Here is an 18,539-nt window from a genome sequence, read left to right as displayed (position 1 = left end):
TCAGTCCTCCACAATATGATCACACACTCACTCACAGGACTCCTATACTGTCTGTGAATTACCTATATGCCACACACTTCCTGAAATACTTTTCAGTCAGCACAAACATTTCCGATGGACTGTCACCTCTGTTGTAACGGCTGTTGTTTTAGCGTGCCTGTAACACAGACCCGGTTGGGTGTTGCATCTAAGATGCTGTTACTGACGCGTCACCGGAAATAAATGTTCTGGCTGAAGAGCCTTGTGTGGCATATAGCTCACTGCTTGGTAAAAAGACTGAAGCCTTGTGTGGCATATAGCTCACTGCTTGGTAAAAAGACTGAAGCCTCCATGTGATGTTCTCCCTACAGGTACATAAGCTGAAGAGAGAGTTGTTACAGATGAGACAAGAACTTCTCTACAAAGAGCAAGGCTTTGAAACCTTGCAACAGTAAGTGACTTTTTCCCCCTCATACCCCTCATTCCCCCTCAAAAATATTACATTTACTTACATACCAGTATTGGATTTGGGATTTTCTCACAGAAGCAAAAGCTTAAAAAAAGTTTGGACAGAGTAATATATCATGATTTCTAAATGATCAGCCAGACGCTAAAGCACTGTAGAATAAATGTATAATATTCTGACAGTGACATTACCAGAGAAGACACTCCACTATGAAAATACCTGGGATGACGGTCTGTGGTGGTGGATATTATTACACTGAAGATGGAGTTGCCATAAGCAATTTCTATTACCATAGAAACACAGCTGTGATAACCTGTGGTAGCCTACTGCTGGTATTATCCTGTAGATAGAGAGACTTCCTGCCAGAGGTGGTAGGAGTATGGGAGACAGACAGAGACTTACACTGATAAGGAATAAGTAATGTGATTATGGCACAGCAGCATATAGTTTCATGTGTCCTGATGGTGACCTTTGACCTGTACTGCACCCATGGATCGCAGTTCATCATGAGCTGTGAGTGCTGGGGATCAATTCGGCTGTCTCTGCTGCAGCAGCACAGCACTGAGTACCGTCCCAAAACTCTCCCAGTGGCAGCTTATCAGACACACACACACAGAGTTAGGTTAGCCTCCTAATCAAAGCAAATAGCCTTCATCTGGTTGGAGTGATTTTGGAGTGACGCAGGGGAGCGAGGGAGAGCAGAGGGAAAAGCTCCTCACAGAGAGATGTAAACGGCTGTGAAGTGTGGACAGGAGGTGTTCCATTATGCATCGTTCATGGGAACTCCTCTGCTGCCAGCATTGTGGTCTCATTGTGGCTCTCTGGTTGAAAGCCTGTTGCACTGAGTCGATGGGGCTCGTTGGCTTGCTCTGTGCTCACATCTTTGCTGTTTATTAATGTAAGAACAGAGATGACGAGGTAAAACTGAACACAGACAAAATGTGAGGCGCTCTCAGCATTGTGCTACATGATTCCTCTGTGTGGCTTAAACAGGCATAGCTCACACACAGTTGCCACCATGGAGTTATTAACTAAAATAACATTATTTATGTGTTTTTCAGGCTTTATTTCAAGTTTACTCAAGATTCACATTTGATTTTGTATTCTTATGTCAGGTCTTTAAAATGGTACTCTTTCAAATATTTCAGAAGGAACCGTTATCTACTTCCCTGTTCTGCTCTTTGGTTTTGTTTAGTTAAGTTCAGAAAGATACCAGCCTTCACCCCACGCCCCAAGCACGACTCTACACAGCATTTTTTTACTGAATGAATAAGGGGCGGGCGGGTGGGGGGGGGCGTAATGGGGGTTGGATTTGGCAGACTCCTGACCACTCATCTTGACAGTCTGATTGAGTTAGAAAGTGATCAAATGAAGTTACCTGATTGAATTAAGACAATCTGAGGAAAGTGATCTGTCAGCACTGCTGCAGTCTTCCAGACACTGTCTTAGCCAGCATCCACACAGATGCACCCTTGTGTGTGTGTGTGTGTGTGTGCGTGTGCGTGCTCAGGTGTGTGTGTGTGTGTGTGATTGCGCGTGTGTGTGTGTGTGTGTGTGTGCCTGTACTCCTAATAAATCTGCAGTGTCTACCCATCCTCCTTCCAGAGCATCATATTAATGAGCCGCAGTGAAACAAGGGTCATGTCATATCTTGTCGATTGCCCCTTGTCTCCAGGATTGACCAAAAAATGTCGGGAGACCAGAGCGGCTACCGGCTGAAGGAGGCCCAGGCCATCGTGAGTGAGCTCAAGTCCCTCCGCAAGGCCATCAGCTCCGGGGAGAAGGAGAAGCAGGACCTCATGCAGGTGTGTGTCTGTGTGTGTTTGTTGGAGGGGAGGGGTGGGGTTGGTGATGGACAGGTGTGATGTGTGCTTATAGTGTACCTATGTCTTTACCCGTGTCTCTGTGTGTTTGTTGGAGGGGAGGGATGGGGTTGGAGATGCGTGCTAGTCTGTGCTTGATTAAAAAAAGTCGATAGCCGAAGTCTTTAAGTGGTCATTGATATTTCATTGATATTGGTCATTGATGATTTTCTGCCCTCAGTGTTTGTTCAAACTGAAGGAGCGGTTCTACGCTGGACAGAATATGGGTCGCTCAGAACCCGACCTGCGGAATACGGCAGGTTCTCACCCATCACTCTCCAGACAGACGTTGGATGCTGGATCGCAGACGGACGTCTCTGGAGAGGTCAGTCGAGATCAGAAGGCCAAATGAAGGGTCAGGAGTCAAGGGTTCTGACATCCCATAATGCTGTTTGTGATTTTGTCACGTGGACAAGGGCAATATAGCCTCTCTGCTCCACATTCCTTCATGCCTGTGTAAGTAGGGTTTTCATGAGCCTTCTAGAAGAATTGAGACACACACACAAAGACATGCACGTGTTTCTTCCTTGTCCAAGCTTTATGCCGTGTGTGTAGAGTGCATAGCAGTATGCGTAGATGGTGGGGTGAGCCAGGCTGTGTGTGTTATCAGCTGCGGGCTCCCTGTCTGCCCCAGACCCAGGGCTCTCTCCCTGTCCTCTCCGCCCCTGAGGAATGCTCCCCTGTTCTGGGGCCTTCCCTCTGGAATGGGCTCTTCACAGGGGGGGGGGGGGCGGGGTGGATGATGGCCTAGCACAGTCTGAAGTGTTGAGCGGGTTTAGACGCACACACACACACACACATACACCGAAACTCACAGGTTGGGAGTAGGAGAGTAAGCAGCTTAGAGCTGGGTGCTGTTCTCTCTCTCTAACTCTGAGCTTTGAGGCTGTGTCCACTCTGCTGGAATGTTGACGAGGGAGAGGGGTGGGCTTCTTTAATGATGTTAAATCTGCTCACTGCAAGCGCCTCCATGTGATGTTTTTGCACTTTCGCACCGAACCCCACACTGGAGCGAAGTAGGCGAGAGGTTAACAACGTGTAAGCATAGTCACACAGGTGCATGTGAACACCACTCCTCTGAACCTCACATGTGATATATGAGTCTCTCTGACACCTAATCTCTCTCTCTTTCTTTCTCTCTCTCTCTCATTCTCTCTCTGTCTCTGTCTCTTTCAGGCTGGTTTGAGAAGTAGGTCCTCTGTGGCTGAGAAGGTCAGATTGAGCCTACAATACGAGGAGGCCAAAAGAAGGTATTTGACTCTCTCTTGACGAGTGTCTCTTTCTCCATCTCTTTCTTTTCCCCCCTTATCCTCTCATCCCTCAGTTACTCCACAGTTTCCTGTTATAACAGTGAATCTTGCATGCTGCTAGACACTGGATCTGAGTCTAAGTGTCTGTTATTGTGTGTACTGTAGATTTCTGTTGCACACAGTACATGTCTATTTGTTTGTGCGCAAGTTTAGGTTGGAATTACATTTCTAGGTGCCATATTTTAGCCAGGCGCGTTTCTGGCGGGCCGCTTGTTTTCACACATTAGCAGTAATGGAAGTGACTTTGTGTGTGTGTGTGGAGGGTTTGGGGGGGGGGGCTTTAGGCCTCTTGCCCAGGCAGGTAGCCCCCCCTTTCCCACTGGACAGACAGACTAATCCCCAGTGTTTTGGCCCGCAGACGGTCTAATCCCACAGCATGAATTAGGGCCCAGCTACAGCAGGTGTTTCCCCCTGTGCCAGGCTGAGCAGGCAGGCCGGCCACTCTCAGCCCACAGGGCCGTTGCCACAGTCCTGCTGCAGGACGTGGCTGTGTGTGCCACATCTGTGTGTGGTTTGTGTGTGCGTGTGTGTGTGCGTGTGCCTTTTTCTGTGTGTGTGTGTCTTTTACTGTGTGTGTGTGTGTGCCTTTTTCTGTGTGTGTGTGCGCGCCTTTTTCTGTGTGGTGGGCCGCCACAAATAAGTCAATGTATGGGAAACACTGGTGTGTGTGTGCGCCTTTTTCTGTGTGTGTGTGTGTGTGTGTGTGTGTGTGTGTGCGCTCCTTTTTCTCTGTGTGTGTGTGTGTATATGTGTGTGCGCCCAGTTTGTTTTGTCTGTATCATCTGTGCTCTTTTCTTCTCCATTCTGTTGTGCATTTTCTCTCTCTCTCTCTCTCTCTCTCTTTCCCTCTCTCTTTCCCTCCCCCTATTTCTCTCTTCCTCCTTTTCTCTCGGAGTTTGTGGATGTTACTTTTTTACAGTATTCAACTATCTAAGTATCTTTTACAGTATTCAACTATCTAAGAAACTTGTCTCCCTCTCCCTCCCCCCACCCTCTCTCTCTCTCCCCCTCAATCTCTCTCCCTCTCTCCCACCTCCCTCTCTCAGCATGGCGAATGTGAAGATCGAGCTGGCCAAGCTGGAGGGCGAGTGCTGGCCGGTGGGCGCGGTGGACGCGGAGCGCGAGCGCCTGCTGCTGCTCAGCGAGAAGGAGGAGCTACTCAAGGAGCTGCAGTTCGTGTGGCCACGGCAACGCTCGGCCACCGAGCTCCACCGCCTGGACCAGGAGCGCTCGCGCCTGGAGGAGGACCTGCAGGCCCTAAGGGCTGCTCCGCCCAGCCACGCCCTGGCACAGAGGTGAGCATCCCAGCCCAGCCCTTCCCACGGGCATGGGCATGGGCATGGGCACACAGTGTGCGCACTGGAAACCAGTTGATTTCACTGCGTCTGTGCATAATGAGTTGCTAAGTGATTGCTCCACTGGTTTGACAGGCTGGAAAGTCCTGCAAAGATGATTGCACCCACATGGCCTCCCTCAGCTGCGTCTCGTTCCTCTCATGACACTAACACTCCCCAAAGCTCATAGGTGGGGACTCCTCGTGGAGATTGACGTAAAGTGATCTGGGTGAAGAAGAGCTTAGAGGCTAGAGATGTTTACTTGGACACTGTTGTAGTTAGATACGTATGCGCTTGGGGCTTTGAACCCTCTGCACTTGTGTTTTCTCAAGAGTATTCTGGTGTCCTTACTCGTCAGAATCCGGGTGTCTTCCATCAAGCACAAGTTGTGTGTGTGTGTGTGTGTGTGTGTGTGTGTGTGTGCGCGTGTGTGCGCGTGTGTGCGTGTGTGCGTGTGCGCGTGTGTAGTGGGCTCCATTATGGAATGTCAGCCTACACAACCAACATGGAGGCAAGAAACACTCTACCGCCCTTATGGTGTTGGTGTGCGTGGTGGCTGCGCCATTAAAAAAAAAACAAGTGCCAGTCAGGCAAAGGTGAGAAGAGAAGCACATCAACAGAGGAGTATGTACACACACACACACGTAGGGTTATTATGCCTTACCCCATCAACAGATGAGTATGTACACACACACACACGTAGGGTTATTATGCCTTACCCCATCAACAGATGAGTATGTACACACACACACACGTAGGGTTATTATGCCTTACCCCATCAACAGAGGAGTATGTACACACACACACACACACACACACACACACTACCCCCAGTGAGCCATCAGTCTGCTTCCAGAGATGGTGTTCAGGGTGTCAAGTCAGATCCACAGCCCAGGTCTGAGCTGTTCAGATGGACAGAGAACCAGCCTCTAAGCCCTAACCACCCACACAATCACAGCATGACTGAAGTCTCTGGGAACGGCAAACACCAAAGTCCACACCAATGGCACTGTGTGTGCGTCTGCGTGTGTGTGTCCACGGGCTTCGGGCACTTTCCTCAAAGCCCCTCTCCCGTCTCCTCAGAGCACCGTCTGCCAGCTTGATGGTGATTAGCGAGGTGGGGGCAGTTGGGGCGTGTGTGTGAAGGGGGGGTGCCTTTTGTGAAGCCCTTCCCATAAGCCCGAAACAGTTTGCCGCCTACAAGGTTGCTGTTTTTATTTCTAATGAATGCTTCAAAAGAGTAAACACACTAGGTGCCTTTAATTACCTCTGATTTGCATACTAATTGTGTGGTAATTGTTGTGTTCAGTGATGGTGCAACATGCGAGCAAGGGCAACGCTAGTGACACCATAATTGACGACATTGTGTTTTTTAGATACCTAATTGTAATTGCATATTGTTTGTGTGTGTGTGTGTGTGTGTGTGTGTGTGTGTAGGCGTGTGCATACACACACATGGGAGACACACACACACACATGGGAGAGACACACATTGCCCCTGCTCTGCATATACACCCAGCACTCTGGAACCAGCTGATTGCACAGTGTCTGTGCATAATTAGTTGCTGTGCGATTGCTCCACTGGTTTGACAGTAATTAAGGCCAGTGTTGTCTTAAGCTGCACTTATGTTATTGTAGCCACACAGAGAAAAGTGTGTTCCTTTTAAGGAAACACAAAGGGCAAATAGAGGAGAGCCAAAAAGGTGTGTTTTTTAAATAAAATAAAAAAATCAATGAAACAAAAGAAAAATGTGTATTTCAAATATCTGCGAAAAAAACCATTCTATTCTTTTTTTTGTGTTCAAGGAGGATACTTTGTTATTTCCATGGTCTTCAGTGCCTCTGAGTGTTGTTAGGAAAGGCCACTTTGTGTTTTGTTTTGATATGAACATCTTTGTGTGCTTGTGTGAATTTTCAGGCTGAAAATTCAGGAGAGGCGGCGGGTTCTTATGCAGAGGTTGGCAGAATCTACAAGGTTGGCCACGATGCTCCAATCACAACTCAAAAGGTGAGACTGTGGGCACGCTAACACACACCTACACACACACACACACACACACACATACACACACATTTTTGTGTTACTGTTCCTGTGTCTGTGGATGTACCTGGATGTACCGTGTTCCCCCCTGTTCATGTATGTGTGTCTCTCCTCTCCTCCCGGTGTGCAGTCTGTCAGCCAGCACGCTGTCGGTGTCATCGGGCAGCAGCCTGGGCTCCCTGGCCTCCAGTCGCGGCTCCCTCAACACGTCCAGCAGCCGCGGGTCCCTCAACTCCCTCAGCTCCGGCGACCTGTTCTACAGCGGCCAGCCCGACGCCACCGCCGCCGACCTGGACTACCAGTACAAACTGGACCTGCTGCTCCAGGACCCGCCTCCGTCCGCATACGGGCACTCGGGGCCCATCACCACCATCCACGAGCACGAGGTGGCCAAGACCCCCTCGGCCGCGTCGTCGTCCTCCTCCTCCTGCAAGGGACCTCCTTTCTCCGTGCCTGGCGGCCCGCTCTTCCTCTCGGCCGCTCCCCACACGACGGACAGCTCGGGCCCGGTGCACTGCGTGGCCTCCACCAAGCCGGCCGAGCCGTCCAAGTCGGTCACGTCGCTGTCGTCGCGCTCGTCTCTGTCGTCTCTGTCGCCGCCCGGCTCGCCGCTGGTGGTGGAAGGTGCCTTTCTCCACCCCTCGGTGCAGGACGCCTCCACTGGGCAGGACTACGGGGAAGGGGAGCTGCCGGCTGATTTCGCCGGGCTGGGCTTCTACGAGAGATCCCTGGTGTTTGACCCCGACTCTGAGGACAAGGAGACGGGGGAGGGCGTGAGGAGGGTACCCCTGACCACCTTACAGGAAGGCGTGACGGGTATGACAACTGTACCTTTGGTATTTGTGCCCACAGCATTTCACACACATAGTGCATCTTTGGGATAGCGGTATTAGTCCAAGAATTACTAGATGATTAACAGATCAGTAGCCTAGTTTATTGTGTTACAGCTAGGATCTGGAAGGTATGGCACATCATCACAAGATGTTGTTTTGCCATTTACTGTTCTGTTCAGTGTAGTTGTTAAGTGTATATTTGTTAGTGTTAAACTGTTAATGACCAAAAGTGTTGAAATTTGGTAAGTTGACATACACACTCTACCTATATTGGCTGCCATGTAGGAAGTCTCTTGTTCTGTGAAAATCAACGATGACCGCAGCATGTTGCCCGAGCCCATAGCTGCAGCGTTTCAACATGAACCTGCTGATCTGCCGTCAGCTTGGAGGTGTAAAGAGCTTTTTGAATCAAGAAGTTTGATCTCTGGCGTCCTCTATGTAATCAAAACACACTCATTAACCACTAAGGGAAAACTTCACAGTCGCTCTAGCACCCAGTTATGATGACGGATTATGTTCCCCAGCAGCGGGGTGTGCATTCATAGAGCCATCGATCCTGTCCCTCATCATCTCTAAGCTTGTCACATAGGGTACCTCAGGGCGGTCCGATCAGCTCTGACTCTGGGCAAAGCCATCTGGGTGGGCGTACTGACTACTGACCCCTCTTGGTGGTGGGTGTACTGACCGCTGTGGATGCGGGACAAGTCTCTTCATCTTTTAAGAAAAGTGAGCCTGTGTGTTAATGCCTGGCCTTGAGCTACTAGTCAAAACATGGTTTGCTGCTGAATGGATTCCATTTATGCATCTTAGCACTGGATCAATGAAGGCACAGTATGTAGGCTAATGCAGGAAGGAAGTCACAAAATAACATTTCAAAACGTACAAATCAACAGATCGAACAGAATCGTCAGACCACATCCATGTCTCAGATGAGGTATTTTAACAGAAGTCGCCAGAAATTTCAGAAATAAAATGTGTTTTTACAGAGAAGAAACAAGACAGCTGACCTTGAAGCAAAGCTGATGGAAGACTTAAGATCACAGTTAATCAAAACAGTCAGGAAGTCTGGTCTACCAAGAGAAAGAGTCATTAGAGGAGCCCTGCTTTGAGATGGTCAGTATGGATATGTGAGGAGAATAGAGGACCCATGAGACTGGCTCAGGCGAATGTGTTGAAAAGAAAGCCAGATGAGCTATTCTGTGCTCTATTAGTGACAGTTTTAGATCAGGAATGTAAGTGAAGACCCCCAAAGCTCAAAGCCAATCTGTCTTTTTACACTTCACACTTCTGTATTTTGTAGGGAGGACATTTTGTTAGGAAGACAGGCAGATTCCCTTTTTGCCCAGGAATGTTATTTGGAGTAATTTCCATACAAGATGATCTGTGCAGAGCATTCAGGTGGATCTCTCATGTTTTTTTTTTTAAGACCGCCAATAAGCCAAGTCTTTTTTGATAAGCCAATTCTTTTTTTTGAAGGCACATTCAAATCAGACAATGGATAGCTGAAAAATAGCTTGCTTAGTCTCTGCTACCTGTGACAGGAGGGGAAATAGTTTTCCGCTCTCCTCTGAGCGCATGCATGTTTGCTAGTGTAACACTGCCATCTATTGTCAGACAGTGGGTACTGCATAGAATGACAGCATGGTAGAAGCCTTTGTTTTTGCTGGGTGCGTGTGGGGCTGATGAGCTCTTTTTATGCATGTGCACAGCACACACATTTTTGGTGCAGCACTAATAGTGGACCAAAAAAAAACCCCATCCAGAATGGACATTGTAAAATATTCTATATTTTTTACATGGGTACTTACATGGATTAGTACTATTATGGACAGTCATAGTATTCATTACTACTACAGATTATAATGAATCGCAGTAATTAAGTGAATCACTAAAGCCACATGCATATGCAGCACACTGACTCCCACATATCATATGAATGTACACAGGCAGATATCTGGAAAATTAGGTTGTGAAGGGTGAGTGTCATGTACATCTCTCCCTCTCTGTCTCCTCTCTGAAGATGTCGAGTTTGCGCGCCACTCTGCGGACTCTTTGGAGGACAAGCCGGCGTGTGTGTCTGCTGCAGTGTCAGACGAGTCGGTGGCTGGCGACAGCGGCGTGTATGAAGCGTCAGTCAAGCGGTAAGCTCCTCCACTCCTCTCCTCTTGCTTCCACTCAAGCCTTGCTGCTTGTTTTTGTTTTTCACTCGCTTTCTCTCTCCGTTTCCCTTTTCTTGGATCTAAATTTACCAGTGCATGGTGCAAATCTGTGTTACAAATGAAAATAGTCTATAACAAAAGACTTGTTTTGCTTTGGTCAAAACACAAATTTTCCTCATACATGTTATGTTTTTAAAGGCATCATCACTACCCTACATTTTAGCTGGGTGCAGGGTTTTACTTTTATTGATTTATTTTTAATCAGTTTTAACTCCGTAATAGAGGGGTGAAGACAACTCTGCTCCCTACATGCTTTTCTCCTCTCTGCCCTTTGCTTTGGAGCTGGTCATCTTGAGAATTTCAGCTTGGAGCTATTCACAATCACCTGCAGAGGTCAGCCCAATATGGACGCAGCAGCATTGAGCACAGCCCAATGAACGCTTTTAAAAATCAATGTTGTGATTGTCCAAAAAAAAGCTTTTTTTTATTATTTCATTGTGACACACACACACACTCTGTTATTTTCACTCTCCTTTCTTCCTCGTTGCTCTTCGTCTGGTGTGGTTTAATTAGGCCACTTGAAGGGGGCCGACTCCGGCTCCCAGAGTGCTTTGCTTCAGAAGGGCCTCGCTGTTTGTAATTAATCTGATCAGAGACCTCTTCACCTACCCCCTCTGACAGGGACAGGAAATTAAAAAATAATATCACCACTCTGAAGTCATATTCAAGTAGTGTGTGTGTGTGTGTGTATGTGTGTGTGTGTGTGCACGTATGTGTGTGTGTGTGTGTGTGTGTGTGTGTGTGTGTGTGTGCACGTGTGTCTGCGTCCAGGTCAAATGAAGTGGAAGACCCTGTATATATTGAGGACGAGCCAATTCTACCTGAGACGGCCCAAGTTCAGATGGGAATGAAGTAAGTAAACACACACACACACCCCACCTCTGGCTCACATAAACACACTCGGAATGTCTAGTCCGTATTCCACCTCTATGCACTTCACTATGTCTCCTCATACCATTTATGGTTGGTACTTCATGTGTGCTCAGGAAATTTTGTTTTTTTCCACAACCCTACAAAGTGCTTTGTAAGAATTAACGGTCCTGCACAAGTCTAGCTTGGGCAAGGATTAAAGGGATTTCTGGTTCCGGCGCCGACAAGAGTGGCAGCATGTCGAGGCAGCTCTGTGTCTTTGTGTTTGTCTTGAATTTCTCCTGGGGATCAATAAAGTATCTATCTATCTATCTATCTATCTATCTATAGTAGTTTGTTACTACTTGGGATAGGATTACTGTACAGTAGTTTGTCACCTTTTCTAAACCCAAGTGTTCACAAAAAACATAGAAGATAAATCAATATAATTTTTTCTGGTAGTTTTAGTCCATTATGCATGCCTGCTTATGTGTCAGTAAGTTGTCACGTTAGCCCACATACACGTGTGTATAATTTATGAACACACACACACACACAGAGTGAGGTAATGATCAAGCCAAATTAAATTTCATGACAATGACTTTATTTCCCATGAGTTTACAGTGAATTATTTGTCAGCATTAATTATTTGATATGAAGTTGCAACCTTATTTGTGGTGATTTGACTTCTCAAAGTATTGATCAAACTTATTGATTAAATAGTACACCCATTTGAAAGGAATCTTATTGTTATGCAACAACTGTCCAACAGATGCCTTACTCTTTACTCCATACAGAATCTGATAGGTAGGACAGATAGGTCTGTCTGTACATGGAGGCAAAAACTATAAAAATTCATGAGATTCAAATGATTTCTGGATTCTGTGGTCATCCATACATAGTGTTAAAACACCCTCTGAACTGAGCAAATTGTGGTTAACTTGAACTGAGGGTTGATTTCCACATCACAGTTAACCCTGGTCACTCACAGCAGAGCCAGGCACCAGGCAGGCACTTGGGGGGTCCAGTGGTGAGAACCCTGTACTGGTGTTTGGCTTTTGTCTATGAGCTCTCCTTTCCTTACCCCTCCGATGCTGTGCGTGTGCATACAGGTACGACGCAGCCACCTCCAGCTTCATCATGTTGCTGATGCAGCTGCAAAACGTCGCCGCCCTGCTGGTGCCCCTGGCCACCACTAAAGTGTGAGTATGCTTGCTGTTCCGGGCGCAGCCTTCAGGTCACACTTCAACTGAATAGTGCTGCTTTTCTGTTTAGAGTAGTGTTTCCCAACCTTTTTTCCCTCGCCTTTTTTCCCACTGTTTACTATGAGAAAATCTCACAGCTCACCACCATGACATGAACCATAACAAGTCACAACGTTACAAGTTTCTTGTCGTTTTATTGCTCCCTCAGTCCCCAAAACTCTGGTATTTTGATGCATAATACCAGCAGGCTATGTGTGAACCCGTAGCTCAGGCATTGATTGACCTATCGACTGTCTGTAGCGCACTCCTTTCATTTTCTCTTTTCTGTTCATTGCGCTTAAAGGGGGTGGGTCAGGTTCATGGTCAGGCACCTTTTGAAGTATTTGTTCAGCTGTTTTTATTTTTCCAACGTCTTTCGGCTATACAGCATGACTGTTATTCAGGGCTTAAAGCTGTCAGGCGTGGACCAGGCCGTTTGAGATTTGAAAACGGATCATTATACAGTATAATGGCCTTAAAGGTTTCAGGCACAGCAATTTGCCTTGCTTTAAGCCCTGCGTTATTACTTTTTGCTATTTCTGAATGCAGCTGTTGTGTGCTGTGTCTAAGGTGCGATTGGCTGTTTAACATTCCTAGTATTCCAGTAAAAAATGGTGTCAAGAAATATGGACGGAAGTGCAAAACTGTTTGCAGATTAAATAGTCAGTTACTTTTAAAGGTAATTCCAGGACATGATTTGATAGCCTCCATTTGTTGTGATAATTAAGGACTTATTAAAGGTGCCGTGGGCCTAATTCAATGAAACCCTGATGAAGAAAGGTGGGGGACTGTGGGGCAAGTGTACCACATTAGGCAGGGATCACACTGGCCAGTGGCAGGCGGCAGGTTTCCTGTTGTTCTCTATGGTTCGGCAGCGGAACGGTGGCAGCGCTAGCAGAACAAGCTGAGCGTTTAACTTGGTTCGACTTTCAAAGCGCATCGCGAGAGTATTCAATCGTCAGTTTCGGCAAACCGTTTGTGTTACTTAGGAACGAGATAGAACTTATTATGGTCTGAGCGTTGCGTTACGCTTACCGCTACCGCTTCATTATTTCTAGCGTGATCCCCGCCTTGGGGTCTCAGTGCCCTCGGGGACCCAGGTTCGATTCCGACCTGCGGTCATTTCCCGGCCCATCTCCGTGTCTCATTCACTTCCCATCTCTCCGCACTATCCTATCAACAAAAAAGACAAAAAGCCCTAAAAAATATACTTGAAAAAAAGAAATGGTCACGAAGGCTACCATTAGTGATGGACATTGAAGCTACTGGCAGCGCATGTTGTTCTGTGTAGGTGGTCCTTCACGGTTCCCGGGTTCAACTTATGGCGCGTTGGGGACTGCCGCCAGCCAGTCGTGCACAGTTGGTGTATCCCACATCATGTGTGATGCTAAACAGACTTGGTTATTGATCGGCCACTGTGGGAAGTCCACGAGGAATTGAACAGCTCTCCAGTGTACATTCAGGCCTGCATGCAGTACCCTGAAAGTTGTGGGATCAATTACAGGCTTCCACCGTTGTGCCCTTGAGCAAGGCACTTAACCCCAAGTTGCTCCGGGAACAATGTAATCCCTTGTAGTTGACATGTAAGTCACTTAGGACAACAGTGTCTGCTAAAGGAATACATGTATACATGTATGTAAATATCTGATGTTTTCGCTGTGTTCAACTTCAGCTTTGTTAAATTTCGCTGTGCTACAATCAGAGGGTCTCCCCATCCATCAACTGTGCATTGACCTTATTTCTCATCTTCAGTAGGGGTTGTCATGGAAGTAGGTCACTGCATAAGGTATGAGATCAGCCAGCATCAGCTGTTGGAGCGCGTGTCTGTCACCTTGTGAACTCCTCAGCCTCCGAGAGGAGTTTATTCGTTTATTCTTCAGCAGAGAACACATGGGCAGATGCCACGTAATCTGCACGGCTCTTTCATCTCTGTGTGAGATTGCTCAGTCAGAACCTCTGGGGAGGTGTGTGTGTGTGTGTGTGTGTGTGTGTGTGTGGTGGTCCATGTTGTGCTGGTGTTAGATGGGGTGTTAGTGTGATGAACAGATGTGTGACCTGTACTGGGTGCAGCAGTAGGGGTGAGAAAGAAGAACCAGGAGAGAGACACAGAGCCACTAGGGGTTTCGTGTGTGTGGCAGGGGGGTTGAGAGAGCAGGAGACACACTTCGGCCTCACACACAGTGAATACAATCACACACACGGCGGCGCACACACATATCACTTGTGTTTCTCCCCTTGGATCTATTCACACATACATCATACATGTACACACATACACACAAACACACACATGCTTTCCAGCCTTGATGCATCCCTTGTAGTCAAGGAAACCTAATTTGTAGAGAACACACCTTGTTCGACACACATTCTTGCATACAGACAAAGACACACACACACACACACACACACACACACACACGAACACATGCGCATACACAAGCACATGCGCACACTAGCCCAGGTGCTGCAGTCGCGGCAGGGGGCCTTGTGGGCTGAATGTGTTAATTATTTATCTGGACTCCTCTTCCTCTTTCTCCTCCTCCTCCTCCTCTGCTCTGTGTGCATCACTGGCTGTTTCATGTTTCTTTCATGCGAGCAGAAATTAAAACCAGCCCTAATCCCTTTCTCTTATGCTGCAGAGCTTGATACCACCGTTTGTGACAAATTGAACAGCAGGGGCCCCTTCTTTGAATCCGGAGCAGGCTGAAATCTGTCCCGAGAACAAGACGATAAAACTTAGCGGGAGGCGTTTTAAGTGTTCCCTCACTTTTGTTATTTTTTTTTTCATAATTTTTCTCCCATCTCTTACCATCGTGCCAAACCTCCCCCTCTCTCATTCTCTCTCTCTCTCTCTCTCTCTCTCTCTCTCTCTCTCTCTCTCTCTCTCTCTCTCTCTCTCTCTCTCTCTCTCTCTCTCTCTCTCTCTCTCACACTCTCTCTCTCTCTCTCTCTGTCTTTGTGTCTCTATCTCAAACCCACCCCTTTTCTCTCATGCTTCTTGCTCTCTATCCTTGTTATTCTGTGCCTATCTCTCTCTCTCTCTCTCTCTCTCTCTCTCTCTCTTTCTTTCTTTCTGTCTGTCTGTCTGCTTTCTTCTGTACTCTCTGTGTATAGGAAACAGGGAAACAGGCTTTGTTGTTGCCTGCTTTCTTAACTAGATCAGGTGTGTGAGTGTGTGTGTGTGTGTGTGTGAGTGAGCGTGTGAGTGAGTGTGTGTGTATTCGCACGCTGCGAAGGTGATGAGTGTGGTGCTGGTGTACCCAGGCGAGGCAGGTGAGGTGTGACCCAGAGGTGAGGGAGAGGGAGAGCCCCAGGGCCTCATGCATGCCCAGGCGCATGGGGCCAGAAGGCTGCGCCAGTCCTTCATGTGGAGAGAGTAATGAAATAGATAGATAGGTACTTCAATATTGTATTGACTCCTCAGGACCCCCCCCCCCCCCCCCAAAGCCAGTTCGTCTTTGTGTATGTGTCTGTCTGTGTATAGTACTGGTCTGATTTAATTTGTAATTGTTGTGATTGATCACCTGACTCATTATTCCCCCAGGTACCTGCGGGTGGCGCTGCTTCCCTCCTCCAGCGACGTCAGCTGCCTGTTCCGCACACGGGTGCAGCCACTGGCCCAGCCACTAGTGCTCAACGAGGTGTTCCGTGCCCAAGCCCCACTGTTGGTTCTCCGCCACAAGACGCTGCGCATCGACGCCTGCGTTGTGGGCCAAACACTCCGCGAGGAGTGCCTGGTATGTAGACACACACACACCACACACACACCACACACACACACACACAGAAGATACGATAAGATGAACTTCATTAATCCCCTGAAAGGAAATTCAAATGTTACAGCAGCAGACTATTAATGAGAAACAGACACGTTTAATCACTGAACACACACCACACATGTAAATATGTCCATCTCTATATACAGTCATTGACACACACACAGTTAAAATAAATAACACCGAGATCAGGACCTGAGATGTGATTGCCTTAACTGCTTTTCTCCATTAAATGGGACAAGTGCCCTGAAATGCTGGATGATCCTGCCGATGGTCAACATACAGAGTGGATAGCCTGATCTAGAAATGAGATGATTGCACACAGACATAATTATACACATATGCACACGCATCATAGAGTCATGTTGGCCATTATGTATGGGGGAGGGTTTTTTTTCCCCAAAATGTATTTCTATTTTTTAAAAATTTTTTAAAGAGAGATAAGGTGAGGACAAGTTAGTCTTAAGAATGCTGGCTACAGCATCTGACAGGCTAAACTACTGTTTGCTGGACCATTGGCTTTCACTTGACTTTAGCTCAAGGTGGTTTGAACTTGCATCTCTGTTCATGTGCAATGCTTATGTGTGTGTGTGTGTGTGTGTGTGTGTGTGTAGGCAGGAGTGCAGGTCTCTCTGGGTGATGTGTCTCTGACCGAGAACATGGAGTAATGTGTGGTACAGCCTGCTACCCTGCAGGAGAGCCAGCAAGGAGCGAACCCCTCCACCCCTGGACCTGGTCAGTACCATGGCACTCATTAGTGGGAACAGCGGCTACTGGGTTCCGAAGAAATGCAACCATTTGTAATACTGTGTGTGTGTGTGTGTGTGTGGTGCTGATTTGTTTGTGTGTGTATATCTGTGTGTTTGTATTTGTGTGTGTATATCTGTGTGTGTGTGTGTGTGTGTGTTTAGGATGCTGTGTCGGCCTTGCTGCAGAGGACCTCTAGTGAATTGGAGGCTGTTGAGCAGGAGCTGGCCCATGAGGAGAGCCTGGGGGACGAATGGTGTGATTCTCACACTCTCTCTCTCACACACACACACACACACACACACACACACACAGAGAGAGACACACGCACACAAGCACGTACACATGCAAACGCAGACAGAGTCGCTTCCAAACCAACATGCCGTACTCCATTGCGTCCTTCACCAATCATGTGTGTTTCATTGTCAGGTTGGCCATGCTGGAAGAGCCTACCTCAGAGCTAATTCTAGGAGAGGAAGCGGAGGAGGAGGAGGAAGGGGGGGATGAAGAGGAGGAAGAAGCAGACGGCGAGGACGTGAAGGCCTGTGCAGACGAGTCTGTTGGAGCGTGTGTGTGTGACAAGCAGGTGCGGGGCACAGACCAGAGGATGGAGGATGTGGACGAAGGCAGCCGAGGAGGTGGGGAAGGCCAGCTTCCTGAAGCGCTCGCAGGGCCCCAACTGGTGAGTGGTGCGTGAGTGGTGTGTGCGTGAGTGGTGCGTGGTGTGTGCGTGCGTGAGTGAGTGGTGCGTGCGTGCGTGAGTGGTGCGTGCGTGCGTGCGTGCGTGAGTGGTGCGTGCGTGAGTGGTGCGTGCGTGGTGTGTGCGTGCGTGCGTGGTGTGTGCGTGCGTGGTGTGTGCGTGCGTGCGTGCATGCGTGAGTGGTGCGTGCGTGAGTGGTGCGTGCGTGAGTGGTGCGTGCGTGAGTGGTGTGTGCGTGCGTGAGTGGTGCGTGAGTGGTGTGTGTGTGCGTGAGTGGTGTGTGTGAGTGTTTGTGTGTGTGTGTGGACAGGAATGCCCTTAAGTGCTGCTTTTAATCTGAGGCTACTATGACTTTTCATCTGAACTACTGCCCTTTTCCCTCTCTTAGAGTCCTTTCATCTAAGAGCAGTCTGTTTCTGGTGGGCTGTTGAACTTTGTGTGTGTGTGTGTGTCAGAGAAAGAGAGAAAGAGTGTGTGTGTGTCTCTGTGTGTCTGCACAGACAAGACTGTGGGCTCTATCTTGCACTCCAAGTCGCTTTGTGGGCAGATCTTGGGCGCTGTTGCTATTTTACTGGCAGGTAAATCTAAAATGGGGTGGTCTGAAGTAGCTACATTAATCATGGGTGTGGTTTGGGCGTAACGTGCAATAAACCAATCAGATCGTTATCTCACATTCCATTAAAAAGCAGGGCGCTTGTTCCATGGAGGATTGCTATTATAACGGCGGATTTGCCAGGTGCACGCCAGGAGCGCTTTACAGCAGAAGAAATCGACGTTCTTGTTAGGGCTGTAAAAGACCGAGAAGTAGCATTGTATGGGGATGGGAGAAACCCACCCAAATTACCTCACTATAGACGATGCAGCTCTTCTGTCAAATAAGCTCTTCTCTCCCGTGTTGCTGCTGGGGTATTTGGGTTAAATGGCATCGGCACATGCAGTTCAACATCACGTCTCCTAAAGTCCTCTAATATTTCCTCAGTTATGTCATCAACACATCCACGATCCATGGAAATGTTGTGTAAAACACAACATGCTACAAAGAATGCTGAGACTTTTTGAGGACTGGATAAGTCAGGAGGCACTTTACAGTACAAACACCTGAAGCGCATTTTCAGTATGCCGAATGTTCGTTCAATCACACTGCGTGTTTGTGTGTTTTCGATTATAAAACGTTGCCCC

The 18,539-nt window shown here is 47.9% G+C and overlaps 1 protein-coding gene across 1 annotated transcript in view; it reads left to right on the top strand.

Moving 5' to 3' along the window:
- The window catches only part of LOC121700350 (protein WWC2-like), a 56,198-nt gene that overhangs the window by 26,906 nt on the left and 10,753 nt on the right, over positions 1 to 18,539 (top strand). Inside the window, exons 5-19 of the mRNA XM_042083658.1 lie at positions 351 to 430; positions 2,121 to 2,250; positions 2,489 to 2,632; positions 3,484 to 3,557; positions 4,664 to 4,912; positions 6,870 to 6,959; positions 7,123 to 7,808; positions 9,846 to 9,966; positions 10,816 to 10,896; positions 12,006 to 12,095; positions 15,682 to 15,874; positions 16,528 to 16,556; positions 16,594 to 16,648; positions 16,825 to 16,916; positions 17,090 to 17,342. Coding sequence (XP_041939592.1) covers positions 351 to 430; positions 2,121 to 2,250; positions 2,489 to 2,632; positions 3,484 to 3,557; positions 4,664 to 4,912; positions 6,870 to 6,959; positions 7,123 to 7,808; positions 9,846 to 9,966; positions 10,816 to 10,896; positions 12,006 to 12,095; positions 15,682 to 15,874; positions 16,528 to 16,556; positions 16,594 to 16,648; positions 16,825 to 16,916; positions 17,090 to 17,342 — 2,367 coding nt within the window. The remainder of the gene's footprint in view (positions 1 to 350; positions 431 to 2,120; positions 2,251 to 2,488; positions 2,633 to 3,483; positions 3,558 to 4,663; positions 4,913 to 6,869; positions 6,960 to 7,122; positions 7,809 to 9,845; positions 9,967 to 10,815; positions 10,897 to 12,005; positions 12,096 to 15,681; positions 15,875 to 16,527; positions 16,557 to 16,593; positions 16,649 to 16,824; positions 16,917 to 17,089; positions 17,343 to 18,539) is intronic.

The sequence above is a fragment of the Alosa sapidissima genome, chromosome 1 (genome assembly GCF_018492685.1).
Source record: "Alosa sapidissima isolate fAloSap1 chromosome 1, fAloSap1.pri, whole genome shotgun sequence".
Lineage (NCBI taxonomy): Eukaryota > Metazoa > Chordata > Actinopteri > Clupeiformes > Clupeidae > Alosa > Alosa sapidissima.
Note: the sequence above shows the minus strand (reverse complement) of the source record. Positions and strands in the feature narration are given on the sequence as shown.